We start from the raw sequence: 26,527 nt of genomic DNA on the forward strand, positions 1-26,527 counted from the left end.
AGCCTGAGCTCTATGGGTCTGTCTGTGTGGCTGAGTGGTGAGTAGTGCAATTGTCTCTGTTCTGATAGACGAGGGATCAAAACTCACTGTAGAAACCCCTCCTTTGCAGTATAGTTTATTGAAGAACATTTATGTTAACACTTTAATATCCTCAAATTAATTAGAAGTGTAATAAAAACTAAAAGAAGATGTTTACGCCTATTTACACTTTTATTCAAATACAAATAACTTTGCTGCCTCAAAAAACCTGTACACATTCCAGCTGAGAACACACAACCTCTTTCTCTGGAGGCAGCTGACATAGACTGTGAACCACAAAGTCACTGCCACTGATGCTGTATTTCTCACCGTATGACTTTTGAAGTGCCTGGCTATAGGGCAAAATCTGGAAAAGGCTATATTTGAGCTTTTAGTCAATAGTTACGCAGAATCGGTTGGACTTGGACATAGCTAATCTCTGGGCGCTTTTGTCTCTTTCCTCTGGCTGTCACCATTCAAAACTGACGGAGACTCGAGCCCACAACCTCAAAGGAGATTGAGGTCTCAATACTGCAGGGCAGCAAGCTAACCCTCTTTGCCACCAGGTCAGACTTCTTAACGCAGGTTTTCTCAGCGGTTTTCACTCTTTCCTCTGGCTCTTGCCATTCAAAAGTGTCTGAGGCTTGGGCGGGTGTTTCCAGCCATGTTAAAGAGATGGGAGACCATTTTGAGGAACAACATTTCTCCTCGATCGGGAATCGAACCGAAACTTCTAGAGTAAACGCTAGAGTCAGAGAGACTTCGCCCAGTCTTCTTCATCAGCTTATTTGCTTACAGTGTTCAAACTACTGATGATAAAGAAGCATCACAGGTGGAATGATACACAATATCATTTATGTCTATATTTTTTATTTTCTATTCTTTTAGCCACATGATTTTTCCGGGTTAGAGCTTCCAGCCGTCACAGCGCTCAACATCGCCACTCTGGTCGAAAGCTCGGTAAAACATAATGTCACCAGCACCGAATTTGGATAAAAAGAGGCATTTATGAGCAAACAAAGCAAGTTTAACAATAGCAAATAACATACCTCTCTCTCTCTCTCTCTGGAACACCCTCCCTACTTCATAATAAGCTCTTCCTTCTGTCTCAGTCAAGAAAATCCAACTGTCCCAATTGACAGTCCTCACCCATCTTAGAGTTCAGGCAGATGCACACAATCTGTAAATGAGTCATTTCTGTGAGGAAACGGCCCTAGGTTCAGTTGTGATACCTCTGCAGTGAAGGAAACAATGAGAACGAGCACTTTATCTCTGGATGGCTCTGCTTTGAATGTGTGAAGATGTAATGTGCTCCTCAAAAACCTGAATAAAGGTTTCTTTGTGATTGTACTCTCGGTTTATACAATTGTTTTCTTTTTTGCTGGTGGTACTGTTAACACATCTGCTCTGGACAAAATATGGATGCCAATTCAGGAATCATGTTCCAGTGTTATGGGGGCAGTGAGGTAGTTAAAACAATGGATCCCACTCCACACATCACATCAAACTGTCAACATCCGCCCTTGCCAATTTAGCAACTATTAGGAATTGCAGTGTGGAAAGACCATCATCTGAAAGTTCATCAGCTGAATGTTTAGACAAAAAAAAAGTTGAACCAAGTTGGTGAATCAGGACCAGATGCCCGAGCGTTCTCGCTTCCTGCGGACGATGGCGGCCACGTCCTGTTTGAGCGAGGAGACACTTTGCTCCAGCTGCTCCGAGAAGTCCTTGAGCAGGCGGCTCTGCTCGTCCACAAACAGTCTGAGCCCCAGCAGGTCCGACTCCTCCTGCAGAACATACAGGCGCACCTACATTACACACATATACATACACATACACATACATACAGACATGCACAGAGCATACAAACCACACATACAAAATATCCCACCTCTAAGATGAGTGTCGTGTGACTAAACACCAACACTGCAGATTAGGCTCCAGGGTTTGACGTTAACATGACGAGCCACCACACAAATGTAAGTTTGGTTTCTCGCTGCAACCCTGATGTACAATTATGTGACTAATTCACATAACTAAGAGCATTTCTTTGACCTACAAAAAGTTATTCCTGTCTGGTTTATTAATGTTGTTTTTCTAAAAGGGGCAAACACAGACCGTCTGGTTTACAGTTTTGCTTGCTGTGGAGAGAACATTTGTTTCTACACAGCTGGTGGTAAAATACACTCTACTCTATTCTTGTAAAGTGACCCATTTGTAAAATAATCTAATATCCCCTGAAAGAGAGTTGATCAAATTCTCTGATCTTCCCTGTGTGGCAAACACCTCTCTGTGTGGAACCTCTCTGTGTGGCAAACACCTCTCTGTGTGGCACCTCTCTGTGTGGCAAACACCTCTCAAAACTACATGATACTCCAAAAGACTCCAGACCCGGAATCAAGCAGCCAACTGAGGCCACTGGCCATTTTTCTGTAATCTCACTAAGACTTTTCATGAATGTGTGTGTGTGTGTGTGTGTGTGTGTGTGTGTGTGTGTGTGTGTGTGTGTGTGTGTGTGTGTGTGTGTGTGTGTGTGTGTGTGTGTGTGTGTGTGTGTGCATGCGCGTGTGTGTGTGTGTGAGTGTGTGTGTGTGTGTGTGTGTGTGTGTGTGTGTGTGTGTGTGACTGTGTGTGTGCGCGTGTGTGTGTGCGCGTGCACGTGCATGTGTGTGTGTGTGTGTCTGAGAGAGGGATATCATTAGATTCTCTGGTAATTATCCACTCACAAGGGATTTTGATAAACAAGGTCTTATTGTACTCATGCTAACGCAGACAGAGGGCTACCTACACTGGGCCTGTGTCTGCGCAGACGCTGCAGCTGCCCCCTGACCGAGGTCATGCTGTGGTAGAACACCTTCAGAGCACGGGCAAACTCTGCGTCACAGCTGGGACGCACCGGCCGGCCACGCCCACACTCGCCACCTGACACATACAGACAGGAAGAGGAGAGAGAGAGAGAGAGAGGGCAGAGGCAAACCACAACACAGTTAAGTAGCACATAGCAATCCTGCAGTCATTTACTAAATAAATCACAGAGGGAGTAAGTCAAACCTATAAGATGTGTGTGTGTGTGTGTGTGTGTGTGTGTGTGTGTGTGTGTGTGTGTGTGTGTGTGTGTGTGTGTGTGTGTGTGTGTGTGTGTGTGTGTGTGTGTGTGTGTGTGTGTGTTACCATTCCTGGCTGTGTTGAGTTGTTCTCTCAGAGTGTGGTTCTCCTTCCTCAGTGAGGCATTAGCATTCTTCAGTTCCTCCAAGTCCTGTTGAAGGGCTCTCACTGAACAGCTGAGCTCTGCAGGGTCCACAGGCTGCAACAGACACACACACACACACACACACACACACACACACACACACACACACACACACATGTGACAAGTTGAAAGTAATACATTACTAGACTGTTACAAGTTTAAAATCAGTAAATTCATGCTCTGGAATATGATTATATAATTCTGTAATTCAGTAAGATTTAAAAGATCAAGATGATCATAGTCAACTGATAAGATGTATAATTCTGTGCTAGTAGTTAAAAGCTAAAAGTAAAGAAACTCATAATTTGTCAAAAGACACTAAAGGGTTAAAATGCTTAAAAATGCTTAAAAGTAATTCATTGTGCATTTCATTGGTTATTGCTGCAAGTGAAGTTATCTGTGATCTACAACGTGAGTCATGACCTGAATCAACTGCTCTTGAGATCGCTTGCTCATGTCTACCTTGTGCAGTAGGGGGAGCGCATGCGCTGTTTTCTTCACTCTAGTAAAAGACGCCAGTGGAGAAACACAGTCTTGTGCAAGAGTCATCTTATTTCCCTGTTTCACAGGTATGTGTTGGAGTAAGCTCATGAAAATAGTCGCATAGTCAATGTGCATTATGTTGTTGTCACAGGAGAGTAACTTGCATGCGTTTTTGTGATGCTTATGTTGAGTTTTAGCTGTTTGTAGAGGAATGAGGAAGCGCTCCGGTTTTTGCCTCGTTTAGTCACGTTGGGAAAAGCACACTGCTAATTCAAAATGGCGCACGTTATCGTCTAGCTCAGTCATGTTTGTTTGTTGTTTAAAAGCGTTTATAAAACGAATTATATTTGATAAAAGAGTGATATCTAGAGAATTAATAGTTTTATTTTGAACAGTAATTTAATTGAAACAGAATCATTTTCTCAAGGTGAAACAATTGTAAACATGATATTTGCATTAAGAATGAAACATGTTTAAATAATTGTATGTATGGTTTTGATGGATATTGAGCTGTATGAATATTTGACACTGAATTTATTTGTTGTATTGAAAAATGCAATGGTTATTATTTTATCACTCTAGTAAAAGACGCCAGTGGAGAAACACAGTCTTGTGCAAGAGTCATCTTATTTCCCTGTTTCACAGGGGTAACATTTTGGAGGCACCGCTGGGATTGCTCTTCAGATGTCCGGTTGCCCACAACCTGGCGGTCGAATTCTGAGGCAGCTCATCCCCCCACAAAACAACCCAGGCAGGCTGCAGCGAGGAAGGTGTTGCTGTCCAAGGAGAGCTGGAAGCTGGTGGTTCACACGTTACCTGAGACCAGTCAGAGATCATCAGGAACCGTAAAAGCCACCCAGTTCAGAGTCAACTCCTGCACAGTAAAGGCTTCCCCTGTCCTGTCGATATGACGCCATTAGAAAAGCTACAGGAAGAGGTAATAGGAGCATTACAGGCACTGACAAGAGACAATTTGCTTGAAGTTTGTGACTCTCTCAACATATCGGGCACGCAAAGAGCAGATGTCGAGGAAAAGTCCCGCATATCACTATTGATTCATGTGATGAGCCACATTGAAAGAGAAGAAACGCAACAGTTAGAAGATGATGGCATGGCAGAATTGTTGCTACTGAAAGACATGATAACTGAATTGACCAAAACTAATCGAACAGGAGGAACGGAGGAAAGAGAGGAAAGTGCCGGGACACAGAGAGGAAAAGAGGAACAAAGAACTGATGATGTGAGAATTGAGCAGTTCACCTCTGCTAATGCTACTGTTCGTCAGTCTCAGCATCAGTCCCCACCTACCGTTAACCCACAAGTCAGCATGCCACCCCCAGTCAGCGCTCAGTCGCAGCAGCCAAGTACATGTTGGCGCAAAGATTTCAAAATCTCAGGGCAAATAGGCGAACCAGGCCAGAAAGAGAAATTATCATTTTCCAGCCTTGCTCATCAGATTGAGAACGGACTCAACAGGAGTTATCCAGAGATTGAAATAGTAGATGCCGTAATCAGAGCTATTTCTCCAGGGTCGCAGTTACGTAGCTATTTAGAAGGAAAACCCCACCTGATTCTCCCCACACTCCGACGCATCTTACGCTCCCACTTCCAAGAAAAAAGCGCCACCGAGCTTTACAAGCAGCTAGCTTCGGAAGTGCAAAATAGCAAAGAAACTCCCCAGAGTTTCCTCATGCGAGTTTTAGATTTGAGGCAGAAAGTACTTTTTGCGTCTCAAGAGTCAGAGTCAGGGCTTAAGTATGACCCAGCCTTAGTCCAGAGCATGTGCTTACAAACATTGCTTACAGGCCTACATAATGATAGTATCAGAATAGACATGCAACCTCTCCTACAAGACACTGAGACCTCCGATGAGCTTTTGCTAGAGAGATTAAACGTTGCATGTGCTAATGAGACAGAAAGGAGAAACAAAAAGAAATTATGCCACACCCCACAGTCAGCCACAAGTGTTAGTGTGGTACAATCAGAAGATAGGCCACCTGCTAAGTGCCCTGTGAAGGAAGCCAAGACAGTGGTTTCTCCCGAGTTGTTAACGGGCATCCAAGAGCTTAAGATAGATGTAGCTTCTTTAAAAGGTCTCAGTGCAGAAATAGCTCAGATTAAAGAAACTCTACAGCAGACACGGTTTCAGCCACAGCCCTGTGCCCCACCTTCATTTAGGCCAGACCGAGACACTCCGCCCCCCATGCCACCGCAGCAGTATTACAGTAGCAGACCTGATCAAGACCTTCAGCCCCCTGTGTCATCACGACAGTACTACAACAGCTACAGTCAGCCTCAAGCACCTCGGTATGGGCCAAATCACTACCCCAACCGCGCAGTCCGTGTTCCACGAAGATGCTTCGCCTGTCAGCAGACAGGAATGGAGGAACGCTGCACACACTGCTACAGATGTGGCAGTGGAGAACACTTTCAAGCAGGATGCAGAACGAGAGGAGACAGACCATTCAGAGAGGCTCCTTTAAACAGGGAGTGGTTACCACCACGGGACGGGTGTTAACCGTAGCGAGCAACGAGTCCCCGAAATGTGCAAACTGTGGCCGTGCAAACTCACCTGACAAATTTAAACAATGCTCATCCTGTAAAAAGACACTCTATTGTTCCAAAACATGTCAAAAACAAAATTGGCCTGAGCATAAGAAAAAATGCACCCACCTGTCAACGAGCCCCAGTGAAAAGTCCCCCTGTAAAGCAGAGAATACGAACACTCCGCCCCCTTTAGCTCTGATTAGCCACCCCCACAAAGTCACCTCACTAGTCGGCAGGCAGTGTCTTGTCGAATGTTACCTGAATGGCCACCAACTGCAAGCTCTCTGGGACACGGGTTCCCAGGTCTCAATAATCGATGAAAGATGGAGAGAAGAACACTTGCCAACCACAAGGCTGAGAGATGTGTCGGAGATCCTTGACTCACCTGGTGATCTGACATTGACTGCAGCAAACGGGACTGAAATGCCATACATGGGATGGATTGAAACAACGTTCCGACTAGCCTCTGAAACCAGCCAAGAAGAAGAGATGATCATTCCAGTACTGGTAATGAAAGGCTCACACCTGTCTCATCCCATCATAGGCTTTAATGTTATTGAGCACATCCTGACAAAAACTGAAAAGATTAAACAATATGGCACCGTAAAAAAGGCATTCCCAAGTCTCAAAAGAAATAAGGTGAGAGCTTTTATACAGGCTGTTAGTGCAGAACAAGAAGATGAATATTCAGTTAAAACAGAAAAAAAGGAGGTTGCAGTTTCTAAACACAGTTGCGTACAGGTTAACTGTCGTGTAGCTGCACAGCCCTTTAAAGAGGATGTGACTATGTTATTCCAGCCAGACCTGAATCCGCAGTGGCCAGATGATCTCGAGTGGTTTGACACACTAGTCAGTGTTAAGAAAGGTGTATCGCCAGTCATCACACTTGATATTTCTAATCCAACTGACCACGACATTATTTTGCCAGGGCGCACTTTAATTGGCACAGTACAAACCATTGTGACAGTCTTGCCCGACCAGATTTTTGAGAAAGCTACAACACCAGCCACAGTGAGTCACACCAGCATGGCACCCACAAGTAATGCTAGTGAAAAGTGGGATCCACCTGTAGATTTGAGTCACCTTAGTGAGGATCAGAGACAGGTCGCCAAACAAATGCTCAGAGAAGAGTGCTATTCTTTCTCTACGTCAGACAGTGATATTGGCTGTATTGAAAAGTTACATATGACCATTTCCCTCAAAGATACCGACCCAGTCAAGCGCACATACATATCAGTCCCCGGCCCACTGTATCAGGAAATGAAGAGCTATCTCCACGATCTAATAGCACAGGGTTGGGTTAGGAAGTCAAACTCCTCATACTCCTCACCTGTAGTGTGCGTGAGAAAAAAAGATGGCACCCTTCGGTTGTGCATAGATTATAGGGGCCTAAATAGCAAAACCCATCCTGACCGTCAGCCTATCCCTCGTGTCCAGGACATTATGGACGGCCTTGGTGGTAAATCCTGGTTCTCCCTCCTAGACCAGGGTAAAGCTTACCACCAGGGATTCATGTCAGAAGAAAGCAGACCTCTCACAGCTTTTGTCACCCCATGGGGCCTTTATGAGTGGATTCGCATCCCGTTTGGCCTCATGAACGCCCCTGCGGCATTCCAACGCTGCATGGAGGAATGCCTGGAAGGAGTTCGGGATAACATCTGCATTCCTTATCTCGACGACACACTGGTTTTCAGTCGGACTTTTGAAAACCATGTGAATGATGTGCGGACAGTGCTACAGCGCCTCAGGGAGTACGGCATCAAACTCAAGCCAAGCAAGTGTGATATATTTAAGCCAGAGGTCCGCTATCTCGGTCGAATAGTGTCAGCAGAGGGCAGTAGAGTTGATCCAGCCGACTTTGAAGCTGTTAGGGCATTGAAAGACATCAGACCTCAGACTGTGGGCCAACTCAGGCAAATGATGGGTCTACTCACCTACTATAGGCGGTACATCAGTGACTTTTCGCGTAAAACCCATGGTTTATATGAGCTTCTAAAAGCAGACTCAGCCGAAGCCCCTGATAACAACAAAAGGACAAAAACAAGGTTAAAGAAAATGAGTCGTTGCCATGTTGTGCCCTCAAGCAAGTCGATCATATGGACAGATCAGCACCAACAGGCGCTTGAACAGCTGATTGACTGTCTGCTCCATCCACCAGTGTTAGGCTTCCCTGACTTTAGTCAGCCATTCGAAGTACACACTGATGCGTCACACCAAGGCTTGGGAGCCGTACTCTATCAAAATCAAGATGGCAAGCTTAGAGTCATTGCCTACGGCTCTCGCACGTTAACGGCTGCTGAAAAGAACTATCATCTCCATGCAGGCAAGCTAGAATTCCTGGCTTTAAAATGGGCAGTCACGGAAAAGTTCCGTGATTATCTCTATTATGCTCCAACTTTCATTGTGTATAGCGATAACAACCCACTTACTTACATTCTGTCGACTGCAAAACTAAATGCGACCACCTCCAGGTGGGTTGCGGAGTTAGCAGATTTCCATTTTACCATCAAATATAGACCAGGAAAAGAGAACAGTGATGCCGACGCCTTATCGAGAATGCCGCTAGATGTCGAGTCGTTTAGGAAAGAGTGCTCTGAGGAGCTGCCGCCTAACACCATCGCTGCCACCGTTCAGGCTATAGAGCAACAGACAAACTCCCCTGTGTCTTGGTCATTCGCCGCTGTATCCATGTCAGTCTCAGCTGAAAACGAGCGAGCTACCGCATCAATTAGCCCGATACCGAAAGAACAGCTGAAAGACGCGCAAAAGTCTGATCCGGTGATCTGTCCTGTGTTAGAAAGTAAACTGTCAGGCTCCAGGCCGCACGTCAAAGAGCTGAGAGCGTTGAGTGCAAAAACAAAATGCCTGTTCAGAGAATGGGACAAATTAATAATAGACAATGACGGCATTCTGTACAGGGCTACTGCCGCCCGAAAGCAACTAGTCTTGCCGGAAAAATACCAGAATGCTGTATTAGAAGAGCTGCACAATAACATGGGCCACCAAGGTGCTGATCGTACAGTATCTCTAGTGCGCGACCGGTTCTTCTGGCCATATATGCAGTCAGACATAGAGCACTATGTGACCAAAGTTTGCACTTGTCTAAAACAAAAAAAGCCGTGCCACGACACGAGAGCGCCCATGACAAGTATTGTGGCAACACAACCATTTGAGTTGGTATGCATTGATTTCCTCCACCTCGACCGTTGCAAAGGCGGATATGAATATATTCTCGTCATTGTTGATCATTTCACGCGTTTTGTTCAAGCATACGCTACCACCTCAAAGTCCGGAAAAACTGCAGCAAATCTCATATTCAATGACTTTGCCCTAAAGTTTGGCTTCCCCAACCGCATCCACCATGACCAAGGGGGGGAATTTGAGAACCAGTTGTTCAGTCAGTTACAGAAACTCAGCGGAGTGGCTGGGTCTAGGACAACACCCTATCACCCTATGGGGAACGGTCAAGTCGAACGAATGAACAGAACTATTTTACAAATGCTTAAGACACTAACTGAGACACAGAAATCAAATTGGAAGGAGTCCCTGAATAAGTTGGTGTATGCCTACAACTGTACACGGTGTGAAACGACAGGCTACTCGCCATTCTATCTCCTGTATGGAAGATCGCCCAGGCTTCCAATTGATCTTCTGTTTGGACTGCACACAGAGTCAGGCTCCAGTGACCAACGAGAGTATGTGGAGAAATGGAAACAAGGCATGAAGGAAGCGTATGCCATTGCCAACCAAAGCGCTAACAGAGTTGCGGAAAGGAGTAAAAAGCATTATGACACAAAAGTAAGGAGTTCAGTGCTGCAACCCGGCGACCGTGTCTTGATAAAAAACCTGACGCCCAGAGGAGGGCCAGGTAAACTCAGGAACTATTGGGAAGACACAGTTCACACAGTGGTGAAACAAATGGGGTCTGAGCTGCCAATCTATGAAGTGAGACCAGAAAAGGGGAAGGGACGCTTTAGGGTCCTGCACAGAAACCTGCTTATGCCCTGTGACCACTTGCCCTTTGAGACACCACCAAATCTGGCTAAAACAGACAAAGAAAAAAAGAAAAGGACACACCAGCCTCAGCCTCAAACTCAGGAATCCGACGAGGAGAGTGAAGAAGAGTATGGACTTCACTATGAGCCGCCCCGACCCCCAACTACAGTGCCAGCAGAAATGAATGAGACACATGGCGATTCAGAGATGGCGCATGACCACAGGCACCCACCCGCAGAACAGAGAGTTGAAACGCCAGTTCCTGTTGCACCACCACCAGCACAGCTTCATCGAGATGATCAGCTGGAGGAGTTCAATGCTGAGGATCTGCCAGGTGAGGAAGGAGAGCACTCACCACATTCCTCCCCCGCATCAAGTGCTGCTGCCGAACCTGAGAATCCACCTCACCAGACACCACGCCGGGAGAGACGCCCGCCAAGGCGCATGACCTATGATCAGCTTGGCATCCCCTCCTGCTACAGTGTCCAGCCAGCACCCCAGATGTTACCAGTCTACCCTACGCCAGGACTGGTTCCATGGCTGCCACCTATACAGCCATACTACTTCCAGCCACCCTTCATGTATGGACTCCAGGAAACGTAAGTTTGTAGATTAGACATATTGACTGAAACCATGGACAATGCATAGACTGTTCATACAGACTTTTGCCATGGATTTATCGACTTTCTACTCTCATGGGCAATGCGAACAGTTTAAAGATTATTGCCATGATGACAGATGCTTGCATCAACACACGCACACACATGCCAGATGACATTATTGCCATGTTGAGAAGCTACTCGTGAACTGTTTGTGCAATGGTCGGTCACCAAACGTGGACTGGGGTCCTGTGAATAAGGACTGTTGTAACTGTAAGACATCAAACTGTGACCCTTGACCTTTGCTTGAGTTCAGACTCGCGGAAGATCTTGTGCGTCAAGTGCAAGAGACTAAAAACAAGAGGAAGAAAAACAATTGTTTTATTGGTTGAATGTCGAGAGTCGACATTTTCTTGTAAGGGAGAGTGTGACAAGTTGAAAGTAATACATTACTAGACTGTTACAAGTTTAAAATCAGTAAATTCATGCTCTGGAATATGATTATATAATTCTGTAATTCAGTAAGATTTAAAAGATCAAGATGATCATAGTCAACTGATAAGATGTATAATTCTGTGCTAGTAGTTAAAAGCTAAAAGTAAAGAAACTCATAATTTGTCAAAAGACACTAAAGGGTTAAAATGCTTAAAAGTAATTCATTGTGCATTTCATTGGTTATTGCTGCAAGTGAAGTTATCTGTGATCTACAACGTGAGTCATGACCTGAATCAACTGCTCTTGAGATCGCTTGCTCATGTCTACCTTGTGCAGTAGGGGGAGCGCATGCGCTGTTTTCTTCACTCTAGTAAAAGACGCCAGTGGAGAAACACAGTCTTGTGCAAGAGTCATCTTATTTCCCTGTTTCACAGGTATGTGTTGGAGTAAGCTCATGAAAATAGTCGCATAGTCAATGTGCATTATGTTGTTGTCACAGGAGAGTAACTTGCATGCGTTTTTGTGATGCTTATGTTGAGTTTTAGCTGTTTGTAGAGGAATGAGGAAGCGCTCCGGTTTTTGCCTCGTTTAGTCACGTTGGGAAAAGCACACTGCTAATTCAAAATGGCGCACGTTATCGTCTAGCTCAGTCATGTTTGTTTGTTGTTTAAAAGCGTTTATAAAACGAATTATATTTGATAAAAGAGTGATATCTAGAGAATTAATAGTTTTATTTTGAACAGTAATTTAATTGAAACAGAATCATTTTCTCAAGGTGAAACAATTGTAAACATGATATTTGCATTAAGAATGAAACATGTTTAAATAATTGTATGTATGGTTTTGATGGATATTGAGCTGTATGAATATTTGACACTGAATTTATTTGTTGTATTGAAAAATGCAATGGTTATTATTTTATCACTCTAGTAAAAGACGCCAGTGGAGAAACACAGTCTTGTGCAAGAGTCATCTTATTTCCCTGTTTCACAGGGGTAACACACACACACACACACACACACACACACACACACACACACACACACACACATACACACACACACACACCCACACACTTCAGGTGTAGAGATAAGCTAATGATAACATATTGCACAACCTATAAAAGCCTGCTCTGATCAGGAATACAGATTTCAGATGGAACTCACTGCTACACTGTCTGTGGGTGCTGCCTCGTCAATGATGAAGATGCCCTCTGTAGTCATCCTCACTCCCTCCAGGGACAACGTCAGGTCAGTGCAGCCCTCTGTGAGAGGACAACAACACTTAGCAAGCAGCAGATACAAAGTCACAGTTTTCAGCTACAGGTGTGTTCACATATTTGGGTTGTTTATTTATTTTTATTTTATCACATGTTGCTGGCTGGATGCTTTCCTTCCCCATGTCCCTCTCTTGACCCAGAATACAGTAAGAAGCATTATATTTAAGCAATATCACATGAGAGGGAGTGCTGTTGTTGGCTAATGATGGCTGTGATTCGGTCGTAGAAGATAATCACAGCAGTGCCCATATTAGCCAACAACAGCACGACCTCGAGTGTGATATTGCTTTTATACAACAGTTCTATTAAACAAAGCTGATTAAAAAAATGACAAAAAGCTGAGAAAATATATGATTTCTCTATTTATTCCGCCGCCAACAAAAATAGTCCCCTCAGCTTTGTGCTTTGCCGAAAATGTAGCCTAATTAGCCTAATTAACTGCAGGCTGTCTACTTTACTACTGTCTACTCTACAGCTGTGAAGCGTTTTGTTGATTAGAGCAGCTGTGAAGCGGAGTGATCTACACACAGTGAAGCGCCAGTGCGTTATCGTGAAATATCGGCACTGGTAGGATCCCTCTTGTCCAATCAAATTGCTCGGCCGGAACTACCTGTTGTATAATATATATATAGCTCATAGGATTTCACTTCCTCTCTTTTTCCAATCATCTAATCATCCATCCATCCATCCATCCTTCCTTCCTTCCTCACCTTGCAGGCCCCAGAGTTCCAGGACCACAGCGCTGCTCTGGAGGTAGTCTAGCAGATGCTGCGAGGTGTGGAGTGAGGCGAAGTGAAACCTGTGGTCCAGCAGAGGGTTGACATTGTGCCATAAGGCAGGAGTGTAGAGGGGCTGGCTGCAGTCAAATAACCTGAAACTGAGAGGAGGACAGAGGAAATAAGAACAACAAGAAAGTATCTTCATGAACCTTTCAATCTGTGACATACATCGTCCTCTCACTGTACTTTAAACCCCTTTCAGTGTCCCCTTGTCCATTTGTCTCACCCAAGTTGGACCCCTCTGTTGCGGGCCTCTTTGATCCAGCAGAGACCACAACACTGCTCCAGGACCAGCTGGAAGTCCATTCGTCGACCCAGTAACTCTGATGGGTCGATCAGAATGTCGTCCTCCCCCATTGGACTGCAGAGTGACAAGAAAACAAATTTGTTGATTTATCTCCGTGTGTTCAGTAACATCATTGACAGCGTGTTTGTGTGTGTGTGTGTGTGTGTGTGTGACATACAGTCCAGTGGAGGTGCAGGGGACCAGCTGTGCCTGCAGAATGGCCTCCTCTGTGCCCTCTGACCCCAGCACCTAGAGACAGGAATTGTCAACCAATCAAGCCAATCAGCACATTCACTCGCCATCAGAGAATCAGCAACATACACAATCAGCTGATCTGTACACACCTGTTTGTGTACATACTGTATGTGTCTGTATGTGTGTAATCCTGTATGTGTGTGTGTGTGTGTGTGTACTGTACCTCCAGTTGTTCTTCCAGAGCGATGCGGAAGGCCAGGGACTGCAGCCAGAGGTGAGCGCTGCCGAGGAGCACCGGCTCCAGTGGATCCCAGAATGGGTCTTTGTCTCTGGGCAAAGCTGCTCTAGATAGTCCCTCTCCACTCTAAGAGAAGGAACCAAGGAGGGATCAAGCAGAAATGCCAAAGCGGATGCTTTCAAATAAATAAACCTATGAATGATACCAATACAGTATAGTTGTCCAATAGGCTAGCTAGCTTGCTGGTATTCATTACTAAGTTGTTGATCTTATACTTTCAGTCAGTCAGTCTAGAATCCCTCAAGCTGCTCTTAGGCCTGTATGTGGTACCATAGAGATGCCTTCAACATCGAACACCAAGCATTGTGAGATCCAGCGTCCTCATGGCCTCAAAGCCTTAAAAAACAACATTGGAAAAAAGTCATCTGCTATCAAGAGGTTCTGTTAACACATATTTTGCTTGTTTCCTTTGTACATTTCTACCATTCTACTGATTTGTAAAGTGTTTTTATTATCTTCTAACTAAACTTAAGCAACTTTTCTTCCACTGAATTACATTGTCTGCGCTCCGTTCAGCATGATGCTGCTGGTAGACTTCTTCCATCAGGAACTTGCGGTTCACAAACTTGGCCTTGGTCCACATCCATACCTGGAGAGAGAGTGTGACAGTGACATCTTTTAGATGGAGAGTGTTGCGAGGCCCAGAACTGGAGTTGGCCCCCCCTTGATCAAAGGGGAGCCTGAGTACCCTCTAGAAAAAACATTTCAGACACAAACTCAAACCTGTTATAATGGCATGAAAATGCATACATTTGTATCCACAGATTAATCTGTAAGAAGTAGTAGTATAGAGACAGAGGGAGAGAGAGAGAGAGAGAGAGAGAGAGACCGACAGAGAGAGAGACCTGCTTGCTCTCCAGAGAGGTGACTCTGACGACAATCGCTTTCTCCAGCTCATGGCCTTTCGAATCCGACATCGCCAGGTTCTTGATCTCCAGCTTGAACTCCACCCCCTAAAGACACGACAAGACAATAGGCTGTGAGTGTTTATTAATGGACACACGTCACAATGAGGTTATTATTAGCCTTTTTCACCTCAGCCATTTTGTGTCTAAAAGGCAGGAAGTAACACAGGTGCAAGCAAAACATTAACGGGGTCCCTGGGCACTGGAACACCTAAATAGATTGGAAGTTGGAAACCCTCATTAATGTTTGCTTTCACCTGTGCTACTTCCTGCCTTTTTGACACAAAATGGCTGCTGGTGAAAAAGGCCCATTATGCGAGTATATACAGCATGTGTCTGTGTGTTACCTTGTTCAGCTCCTGGCTCATCTGGTTGGCCTCAGCCACCATGGGCATGAGTTTGACGTAGTCGTAGAAGACAGCCAGCAGACTGGGGTCAGCACTGGACTCACCTAAACACAGACATGCACATGACATGACATCCACCCTCCTCCCTCTCACCGAGCCTGCCTCTCACCCAGCCTGGCTCTCACCCAGCCTGGCTCTCACCCAGCCTGGCTCTCACCCTCCTCCCTCTCACCCAGCCTGGCTCTCACCCTCCTCCCTCTCACCCAGCCTGGCTCTCACCCTCCTCCCTCTCACCCAGCCTGGCCCTCACCCTCCTCCCTCTCACCCAGCCTGGCTCTCACCCTCCTCCCTCTCACCCAGCCTGGCTCTCACCCTCCTCCCTCTCACCCAGCCTGGCTCTCACCCTCCTCCCTCTCACCCAGCCTGGCTCTCACCCTCCTCCCTCTCACCCAGCCTGGCTCTCACCCTCCTCCTTCTCACCCAGCCTGGCTCTCACCCTCCTCCCTCTCACCCAGCCTGGTTCTCACCCAGGTGGATGCCCTCGACCGCAGCCAGTTCAGATTGGAAGTAGTCGTAGTCGTAGCGACTCCAGTCATCCCCGCCCCTCTCAGAGGGATAACCAATGAACAGGTAGGTACAGTTTGAGCCGAGAATGAGCCGGTCCTATAGGGGGCAAAGAGAGAGAGAGAAATGCTGTGTGTGTGTGTGTGTGTGTGTGTGTGTGTTTGTGTGTGTGTGTGTGAATATATAGTGTTCAAATTATTCTGCCACCTCCCGACTGAAAAACTCCTATCTATTCCCTCTTGATTTAGTATTGACCTTGACCTGTCTGACCTTTGTATATTTACACTACGACCTCTTTTTAACCTCTTTTTATATCTATGTATTTATTATTTGTTTCTTCGTTGGTATGTTGTTCCTTGATCTGTCATTTTGTTGTAATAGTGAGGCGCCATGTGTTTGCTTGTGATACGCATGTAAACCTGAAAAACCCATGAATAAATCAGAAAAAAAGAAAAAAGAAAGAAAAGGGAAAAAGCAGCGAATAGAGGCCCACCAGGTGTTGCAGCTCAGTTGTCTGGGAGATGAGGTTGCCGTTGATAATGACCTTTGACCCTGCCAGCGGGGCCAGTGAGACCCGCCGCTGTTCATTCCTGAACACAGCATGACGCTGCTGGATCCTGACACACACACACACACGCACACACAGACAGACGCACGCACACGCGCGCGCGCGCACGCACGCACGCACACACACACACACACACACACACACACACACACACACACACCCCCCACACACACACACACACACACAGTTACAGGATGTCCCAGCATGCATTGGGCAAACACACTGGACAGGTTGTCAGTCCATCACAGGGTGAACACAGACCATCACTTACAATCCCCCAGAGAAGATCCTATAGATGAGATCTACACTTCCAATGTTTTAAGGTAGGTCCAATTCAGAAAACAACAACAAATAAAAAATACATTTTAATTGGACCTCTATTTACATTGTATTGATTCACTAGCGGAGCAAACTTGGTTCATCATGGGTCATTGTTAATGAGACAGTGTAAATGGATTGTAGTGAACACTCAGAGAAGCAGAGTGAAACTCTTCTGTAGAGGAGCTTTGAACATTGTGATTTGCAGTGTAGCTGGCAGCACTGTGGCAGCACTGTGTTTGTGATGTTCAAATACGTACCCGAGGCCCTTGATGGAGATGGATCTGGGCGAGGAGTCAGACAGCCCAATGTCCCAGTCACCTGGGAGAAGACAAAAACCCACAGGACTCCAGAACAAACATCTCCCTAACACAGCCGGCCTATCTATCAAAGGGATAAGTGCCTCGCCTAGGTATGTTGGTATAGGGAAAACAACAACCTGCTTCCTCTGATTATAATGTTTTTAAGAATAGTAGATCTGGGTCTGTTAGAATATTGCTGATCTGAACCTGGTTTTTTCTCACTTCTAGCTCACTTGATGACCCACTCCCCTGCCCTTCTCCGGTCCACATCGTTCCCTCTGAAAGTGAACGAGGGATAGAGAGACAGAGGTGACAGTGTGTGAGAGAGAGAGATGAGGGAAGACTCACCCTCCTGGATGAAAAGCTTGACCACCCCGGACAGCTGAGCATCCTCGTTGATGTTCAGGATGTAGGGGTGCAGCTGCATCATCCTCCTCTCCTGACAGAGAGAGATATTAACAAGAGATATCTGTGTGTGTGTGTGTGTGTGTGTGTGTGTGTGTGTGTGTGTGTGTGTGTGTGTGTGTGTGTGTGCGCGCATGTGTGTGTGTGTGTGTGTGTGTGTGTGTGTGTGTGTGCATGTGTGTGTGTGTGTGTGTGTGTGTCTGTGAGTGAGAGCGAGAGAGAGAACATGAGACTACAGAGAATTAAGAAATGGAAAAAAAACACATTTCCACTGACAGCGTACAGTATGTTGGCTTTATTTATACAGCAATCTTTCCATCTGGTTGTATATTCGATATTTGTGTTGATGTGTGCGCGCATCCACCAATATCTATAATGTGTGGGAGCTCTTGAGTGTGTGTGTGTGTGTGTGTGTGTGTGTGTGTGTGTGTGTGTATACCTGTGTTATGCTAGCATACTGTTGCTCCCAGTCCTTCAGCGCCTCCTGCAGGTGATGTTCCCACAGAGTCTGGATGGCTCTGATCTGGAGCTCATTATGGGCCAGCAGCTGACGAAGCTCCTCTGGGCATGCACGCACGCACACACACACACACACACACACGCACACGCACACGCACACGCACACGCACACTCACACGCACATGCACACGCACACACACACATCCGAGGGTCAGATATGGGTCCTCTAGCTGCCTGCTGAATCACAGAAGAGCTCTTTCTATTGCAGTCTCTGGTGTGTTTCCCCAGCAGCAGCAGCAGCAGCAGCAGCAGCAGCAGCAGCAGCAGCAGCAGCAGCAGACTCACTTGTCTCGTCATCGGCTCTGCGGCCCTCCTGACCCAGCCGGCTCAGCCTCTGCAGCAGCCTGGCGTTCTCAGCCTTCAGCTCTTTGACCAACCGCTCCGTGGGACTCTCGTTCACCACGGCCCGGTTCACAATACGCTTTGCCCTGTAGGGGGCGAGGCGGTTGGGGTCAGGAGGCGAGAAGAAGCCGGGGGAAGATGGCCGACAATTGGAGAAGAGCCAGGAAGTAGCATAGTGGGTTCAGTTTGCTTTAGAGTTGATAGTAAATGATCCGTGGTACCTTTCAGCATAGCGCAGGGTTGACAGAGACTCCTCATAGCAGATATCAGCAGGACTCACTGTGGCAATCTGGCAAAGTAACCCACGTCAGAAAAACAACAACAACATCTCACTGATCTGTGTATACTGTGTGTTTGTGCAATTATGGATAGAAAGCATAAAAAATAAGGGAAATTCCTCATCTGTTAGCTACCATAACCGTGCGGCTGTTGCCCCCCAGTGCAGACTGCAGCAACTTGGTGAGAACTGAGTCTCTGTAGGGAATGTGGATGACCTTCTTCCCCACTGCCACATCAGCAAGGGAACTGCAGGGAGAGGAGAGGAGATGAGAGAAGAGGAGAGAGGAGGAGAGGAGAGGAGAGGAGGGGAGAGGAGAGGAGAAGAGAGAGGAGAGAGGAGGAGAGGAGAGGAAGAGGAGAGGAGAGGAGATGAGAGGAGAGGAGGGGAGAGGAGGGGGAGAGGAGAGGAGAGGAGAGAGGAGAGAGGAGGAGAGGAGAGAGGAAGAGGAGAGGAGAGGAGAGGAGAATCTGATGATCATGTTGTGTTTAAACTAAACTATAAACTAAACGGCACCAGGCCAACCTGATGACGTTGCCCAGGGTGGTGAGGCTCAGGTTGATGGCTGTGCCCTCTTTGAGGCGGTCAGCCTCTAAGCCTGAGGCACGCTGGCGCTCACTACCGGCCAGGTCCACCAGGTTAATGTTGGACTGCTTAGTGATGCTCTCTTTAGAGAAGATCTGACAGGAAGGAACGGTAAAGACAACAACACATCATTAGAGAAAAGCCTAGAGATCTGACAACTCTAAGACCTACAGAGACAGAGACACACGTAGATTAAAAAAACACAGGATAATAAGATGTAAATATCCCTTGTGCAAGCACTTACTAGAGTCTTTTGATGGTATCTGCAACACTGAAGTGGCTAATGATGGAATTTGACACAGAGGGGCGAGGGTTAAAAGAGTCATTGGAGTCATCAGGTGGTAACCCCCTTCACCGGCGTTTCGACGACAAAACCTGGCGTCCCAGGTGTGCCCTCCTCTGCTTTCAACCCTCCCCTCTGTGTCGTCTCCCACAGTTTATCAGCAGCACCGGGCAACAGCTTCCATGCCAACTCCAACTCCTCCATGACAGTGGTATTGATGCACTGCAAACTTTGGTTTACATCCCGTTGCTGTGCTTCACTCGACTGATTTGACCTTGCCTTCGCAGATGTATGACACATGTAGAAATGTAAGCCCATGTTAGGATATGCGCTGGACTTCACCACCACAGACTGTATGTATGGGTTGTAGTAGCTGCTGCGGTAGTGAGCCAATCACAGGTAGCATTAAATAAAATCGAAGAATGCTTGTGCTGATTGGCTGCGAGCAAAACCATACCAATAGTATTTTATTTTTCTAGATCAGTGTACAAAAAGAATCAAATGCAGGTGCAGGTATCGTTTGACTTAAAGGTATCGAGCATAGAAGTCATCTTCTTCACCCTCTTTCCAACTGTGGTTGACGGATATGACCTCTGTTACATGGATGGAGAGACTGAGATTTATGAGGACCAATTCACTCACAAAGTTTTTGGCCATTTGGGACCCGTTTCTGGCCTGCCTAGATGAGCTTGGGGGAGGCGGGTGACTCGCCTGGCTGGTTCATGATCCCCTTGTGTGGGACCCCAGGCATAATGTCTTTCACGAGCACATAAGCACCTTATGCGGCTGGTAATCATGTAATATTGAATGTTGATCTTATGTATGTTTTTGTTTTCTTTTTTGTCTTGTTTTTTTTTTCTTTTCCTGTGTCTCAGCGTGTTTGTTTGCCCTCTAGTTGTTCTAAAAAATTTAAAATAAAATATTGAAGAAAAAAAAAGTATCGAGCATAGGTATGGAGTACCGATACCCAGCCCTACTGTATGTGTGTGCTCATCACATGACTCTGCAGGGCCTGTGTATTGTCACATGACTCTGCAGGGCCTGTGTATTGTCACATGACTTTGGAGGGCCTGTGTATTGTCACATGACTTTGTCAGGGCCTGTGTATTGTCACATGACTTTGTCAGGGCCTGTGTATTGTCACATGACTTTGTCAGGGCCTGTGTATTGTCACATGACTTTGTCAGGGCCTGTGTATTGTCACATGACTCTGCAGGGTCTGTGTATTGTCACATGACTTTGGAGGGCCTGTGTATTGTCACATGACTTTGGAGGGCCTGTGTATTGTCACATGACTTTGTCAGGGCCTGTGTATTGTCACATGACTCTGCAGGGTCTGTGTATTGTCACATGACTCTGCAGGGCCTGTGTATTGTCACATGACTTTGGAGGGCCTGTGTATTGTCACATGACTCTGCAGGGCCTGTGTATTGTCACATGACTCTGCAGGGCCTGTGTATTGTCACATGACTCTGCAGGGCCTGTGTATTGTCACATGACTCTGCAGGGCCTGTGTATTGTCACATGACTCTGCAGGGCCTGTGTATTGTCACATGACTGCAGGGCCTGTGTATTGTCACATGACTTTGGAGGGCCTGTGTATTGTCACATGACTCTGCAGGGCCTGTGTATTGTCACATGACTTTGGAGGGCCTGTGTATTGTCACATGACTCTGCAGGGTCTGTGTATTGTCACATGACTCTGCAGGGTCTGTGTATTGTCACATGACTTTGTCAGGGCCTGTGTATTGTCACATGACTTTGGAGGGCCTGTGTATTGTCACATGACTTTGGAGGGCCTGTGTATTGTCACATGACTTTGTCAGGGCCTGTGTATTGTCACATGACTTTGTCAGGGCCTGTGTATTGTCACATGACTTTGGAGGGCCTGTGTATTGTCACATGACTCTGCAGGGCCTGTGTATTGTCACATGACTTTGGAGGGTCTGTGTATTGTCACATGACTTTGTCAGGGCCTGTGTATTGTCACATGACTCTGCAGGGTCTGTGTATTGTCACATGACTCTGCAGGGTCTGTGTATTGTCACATGACTTTGTCAGGGCCTGTGTATTGTCACATGACTTTGGAGGGCCTGTGTATTGTCACATGACTTTGGAGGGCCTGTGTATTGTCACATGACTCTGCAGGGCCTGTGTATTGTCACATGACTTTGTCAGGGCCTGTGTATTGTCACATGACTCTGCAGGGCCTGTGTATTGTCACATGACTCTGCAGGGCCTGTGTATTGTCACATGACTTTGGAGGGCCTGTGTATTGTCACATGACTCTGCAGGGCCTGTGTATTGTCACATGACTCTGCAGGGCCTGTGTATTGTCACATGACTTTGGAGGGCCTGTGTATTGTCACATGACTCTGCAGGGCCTGTGTATTGTCACATGACTTTGTCAGGGCTTGTGTATTGTGTAAATGTAGAGAAAGGGAAGCAGAGCAGCTCACCTGTTTGAGCTGCAGGATAATGAGCATGTGTGAACGACTGCTGTTGGCGTTCATGTGAGTGGCTGCGGTGGTTCGAGCCCGGGTGCCCTGTTCCATCAACTGCTCCACCTACAGGAGACATTTGGAATATTGTCTCTAAAGTGACACAGTAATAGAGTACACTAACAACACAGCATCAGCATGTGTGCATGTGAGATTTTAGGGGAAGATTTTACGTGTGATTGGGTGGAATCGTTCAGGAAGTGTAAAGAGCGCCCCTGTGGGTCACCTAACAGAGCCGGATTTTTTAATTACCGTAGGTAACTAGGGTGCTGATTAACTGGGCAAAAATGGCTAATTAGTGGTCATGAGTCAACACAGGTTCAGCACTATGGAGAGCTCCATTGGTTAGCTACTGATGAAGCGCACCTGAGTGGAGGACACAGCTGAGTGGAGTTTGAATGAGCCAGAGAAGTGGACTATGAAAGCCCTCTGGTGAGAGAGAGGAGAGGCTGCATGCCAACTCTGTGAGCGAGGCCTGAATAAATGGGTATCAAAATCAGAACTATAATACGCCCTTTTCACACCAACCGTTTTGAGGTGGTAAAGACGGAAGTAAAGCAGGTGTAACCATGGATGTATTAAAAGAACTGGATAGGGGACAAGCCACGCCCACCCATGAATTCGGACGGAGGCTGCTCACTGGCGCATGAAGCCATCATGGGGGGGGGGGGGGTTCTTCCTGGTTTTACTTCCTGACCATGCGGCCCAAGGCGAAGTGCGCATGTGTGCCATGACGTATTCCATGTCTCCCACCCCTCCCACCCATGGATGTATTAAAAGAAGAAAATACACCCGTATACGGCTCTTAGTGGCTTCTGAAGAAAAAATGTCCCATAAAAAAATATTTGATCATTAAAAGAGTCGTTTTACACTTTGAGTGACACCCGGAAAAAATCCCCCTGGGTTTAACAGCTACCGGGGTCCCCATGCAAGTGGATGATAATTTTCCTTTATGGGCTGCATGGCGTCACGTGACTTGCAATACAGAGCTTCGCCACCATGTTCAAAAGGCTTCACAGCCCAGTGCTATTCCTGGGGGCTTGGGTGTAACCAATAACATGAATGGGGGCCCTGGCACTGGAACACCTAAATGGAATGGAACCATTATTATTATTATGGTATTGTTACACCTACTTTACTTCCTGCTTTACCACCTCAAAACGGTTGCTGTGAAATGGGTCTAATTGCAAAGTCTGTGTATGTGTGTGTGTGTGTGTGTGTGAGAGAGAGAGAGAGAGAGAGAGAGAGAGAGAGAGAGAGAGAGAGAGAGAGAGAGTGAGTGAGTGAGTGAATGAGCTAACAATGGCTGCGCAGCCCAATATACTGCACGGATATTCTGCTACTCTGTGAGAATATCTGAAATATCCCTAAAAAGCCCTTCTCCCTCTGTCCTTCGCTCATATTTTATTTTCCTTTTCCTAGCATGTCTCTCTCTGATCCTTCTATGTTCACAGGAGAGTATTGTCAGTGCACTATTATGGCTCTCATTCTTGCATTCCTTACCATTGGTTGTTTGGTGATCAGGGAATTTAAAGTTACTGTGGCCCCCGAAATGCAAGACACTGTGGATAAGACACTCATGCAGGTGGCTGCATCCGTCTCTACCTGTGGTGCATTGTCACATGGGACAGTGCGGAGACCCTCCACATAAAACCCCCGCTGCTGCTCCTCTCTCACTCTCAACCCCCCTGGAGTGCGAGACCCCCGAGACAGCAGGTCAATCAGCTGGACAGAGAGGAGCGAGAGAGAAAAGATGATGGAGAGAGAGAGGTTATCCACCAAAACAATGAACATATAAGCAGAAGTCATAGGAAAAATAGGCTTTATGCAAATCCAAAGTTTCAACAATAGCCAAACAAAAACGAGTCAAAATTGCATACATGATAGTGAAATTACCTCACCCTATTTTTTTTACCTGCTCATTATAGATTTCCAGCATACTGAAAAAGACCTGTGTAGGAAAAAAAAATATATATTTATCAGCTAACACCATAAACCCCTACGACAGATAAGGTGTGATAATCACGCAAAACGGCCACCAACCCACCCGCCCCCACACACACACACCCCTACACGCATGCACGCCCCCACACACACACACACACACACACACACACACACACACACACACACACACACACACACACACACAAGAGATGCATGATATATCGGCAATCATATCGTATCGGCCAATGTTAATGACTTTTGAGGTACTGGGACTTTACTTGAGCATTTCCATTTTGTGAGACTTTATACTTATACTCCACTACATGTCAGTTGGAAATATTGTACTTTTTCCTCTGATGGCTGGAGTTGCTGTTACTCTGCAGAATACGCTTTTACATGCAAAACATACCAGAACTTGCACTGCCCCCCACCTGGCACTGGCTGGTGTCCTGGTTCTCCCTCATAGCTTGGAACAGTCGGTCACACAGTGTCGGAACCAGGCCTTTATTGGGCCCATAGCCCACCATGGAGTAACTCTTCCCTGAGCCTGTCTGCCCATAGGCCAACAGGGTGGCATTGTAACCCTGCAGACACAATTCGGCAAGATTCAATATCAGAACAGAACAGAACAGAAAGCAGAACTTCACCTGTGCAAAAACATCCAAATGGGCCATTTCAGAAAACAATGAACCAAATCTGCTGAGGTGCAAAACTGAGCTCTTGGATCTCATTTGAATGATGAGATGAAAATGTAAAATATAGGATCACTAATGTTATTGTTTATTATTGTTTATTGTTTAACTATATATATTGTGTAACTAATGTTACCTCACCTGCAATGCATTCTCTAGGATTCCTTCTCCCAGGTCCTGGAACACGCTACCCTGCAGAAGAGAGTAAGGTGTCAGGTGTAAGTAGGCAACAACTTTTGTGAACCTTGTGACCTGGTCATATTAAAATTCATATTCTAGATCTGCTCAGTCTAGACAAGGGACAGACATTTTTCCAGTCTAGATGCTGTATCTTTACGTTCGACACGCCCTATTTCCTCTATCATCTTCAACATGTTCTATTTGTTGCATTGGATATTGGTTTCATTAGTTGTGTTTGTTTCCCCAGGAAGCCTTGGACCTCACCTGGTCGGCGTAGCGTCCCCCCGGCTCTTCAGGCAGGTAGAGGCCGTTGCGGTTGCGAGTGAAGCCACTGTGGGACCAGTAGGCATAGTCGAAGCAGAAGGAGCGGCGGTTCTGGGCGTTGCGTGGGTCCTGGATGGTGATGGAGCTCGACGCCATGGAGACGATACAGCGGCTGCCTGCATCCCTCTCTCTCTGGATGGAGGGAGAGGAGAAGGGTTTAGGAGGATGGTTCTCAACAAGGGGAGAGAGGGGAGGATGGAGGAAGAGATGATCATAGCCACAGTTTGGATTGAAAGAAAAATTGGAAAGTGAGAGATGGATGCTGAATTCTTCCTCAGCAGCGGCCCGCATCGCTTCTTTCTTGATGGAAGCAGAGAGAGGAAGTTCAGGAAAGATGTTTCTACTGTCAGAGGCAATAAACAATACCTAACTGCATCCCTCTCTTGATCAATGGAGAAGATGGAAGAGGGAGGATGGAGGGGTGGATGGGCAAGATTCTAAAATTGGAATTTAGAGAATCTATGATCATATGGTCCCCGGACCCCCATCTGAGAACCACTGCTCTAGAGAAGGGGAAGAGGAGTGAAAAGAAGGGGAGGGGGATGGAGGGACAGCTGTCAATAACCATAGTGCACAAAGAAGGTAAAATAAGGGTTGGTTTCCAATTTTGAAAACGTGAACAATCAGCCTACCAGTTTTTTGTTCCCAATGTAGACTAGAGAAATTAGTAGAATCCATACCCCCACACTGTCAATTTGGGACCATGTAGCCTAAGAGCTGTCTTCTCTGATATATCAAAACATAACTTCTGCAACTTCTTTGAAATATGAGGGCGGTAAGAATATGCTCAGTAATCCACAATCAAACATGTCATCAGGAATGCAACAAGGCAGGACATCATTGGGGGAAAAGTGTAAAACAGGAAATGGATGACAGCTCAGAAAAGTGACAAAATGGATAAGTAGTACTGACCTTGTTGAATGGGCGCACTCTGACAGCCACTTTCACACAGTCCTTGGCGTGCATGTCTGCTACTTTTGCCCTCATGGTGTAGCAGGCAAATAGCAGCACATAAGACTGACTGAGTGATGTGCTCTACTGGGGAAGCAAACTGTGTCGAGTTACTGTGACATGGATACGATCAGGGGCAATATATGATTCCTGGAAATAGATCAATTTAGCTCAATAAGTAGCAATGATCATCAAGACTGGCAAATATATGTATGCTAGTTAATGCTAGTGCTGGTTAATTATTATGGGGGAAAAAAGCGTTTATAAACAATTTAATATTCAGTGCCTGAAGCACACCAAGAAGCGTAAGTGAAATTGGAGAAGGGGTTTCACTTTCACTCGAGTCTCCGCT

The 26,527-nt window shown here is 46.2% G+C and overlaps 1 protein-coding gene across 1 annotated transcript; it reads right to left on the reverse strand.

Annotated features, from left to right (window-relative positions):
• Positions 1 to 1,646: 1,646 nt before the first annotated feature.
• Positions 1,647 to 26,217, reverse strand: kif28 (kinesin family member 28; the record flags this gene model as incomplete). The annotated part of the gene is made up of 27 exons (XM_083650907.1): positions 26,137 to 26,217; positions 25,165 to 25,356; positions 24,862 to 24,912; positions 24,460 to 24,612; positions 23,997 to 24,032; positions 23,687 to 23,806; positions 22,040 to 22,147; positions 19,238 to 19,392; positions 18,849 to 18,960; positions 18,657 to 18,724; positions 18,379 to 18,521; positions 18,014 to 18,135; positions 17,518 to 17,608; positions 17,128 to 17,188; positions 16,475 to 16,598; positions 15,929 to 16,080; positions 15,418 to 15,511; positions 15,011 to 15,118; positions 14,662 to 14,754; positions 14,091 to 14,231; positions 13,851 to 13,921; positions 13,613 to 13,747; positions 13,318 to 13,484; positions 12,495 to 12,592; positions 3,190 to 3,322; positions 2,807 to 2,940; positions 1,647 to 1,805 (listed from the first exon to the last, which is right to left on the reverse strand). The coding sequence occupies exons 1-27, from the start codon at positions 26,209 to 26,211 to the stop codon at positions 1,647 to 1,649; spliced, it is 3,096 nt and encodes a 1,031-aa protein (XP_083507033.1). The 5' UTR covers positions 26,212 to 26,217.
• Between the last annotated feature and the right edge of the window lie 310 nt (positions 26,218 to 26,527).

Source organism: Poromitra crassiceps (assembly GCF_964638095.1).
Source record: "Poromitra crassiceps genome assembly, chromosome: 14".
Taxonomy (NCBI): domain Eukaryota; kingdom Metazoa; phylum Chordata; class Actinopteri; order Beryciformes; family Melamphaidae; genus Poromitra; species Poromitra crassiceps.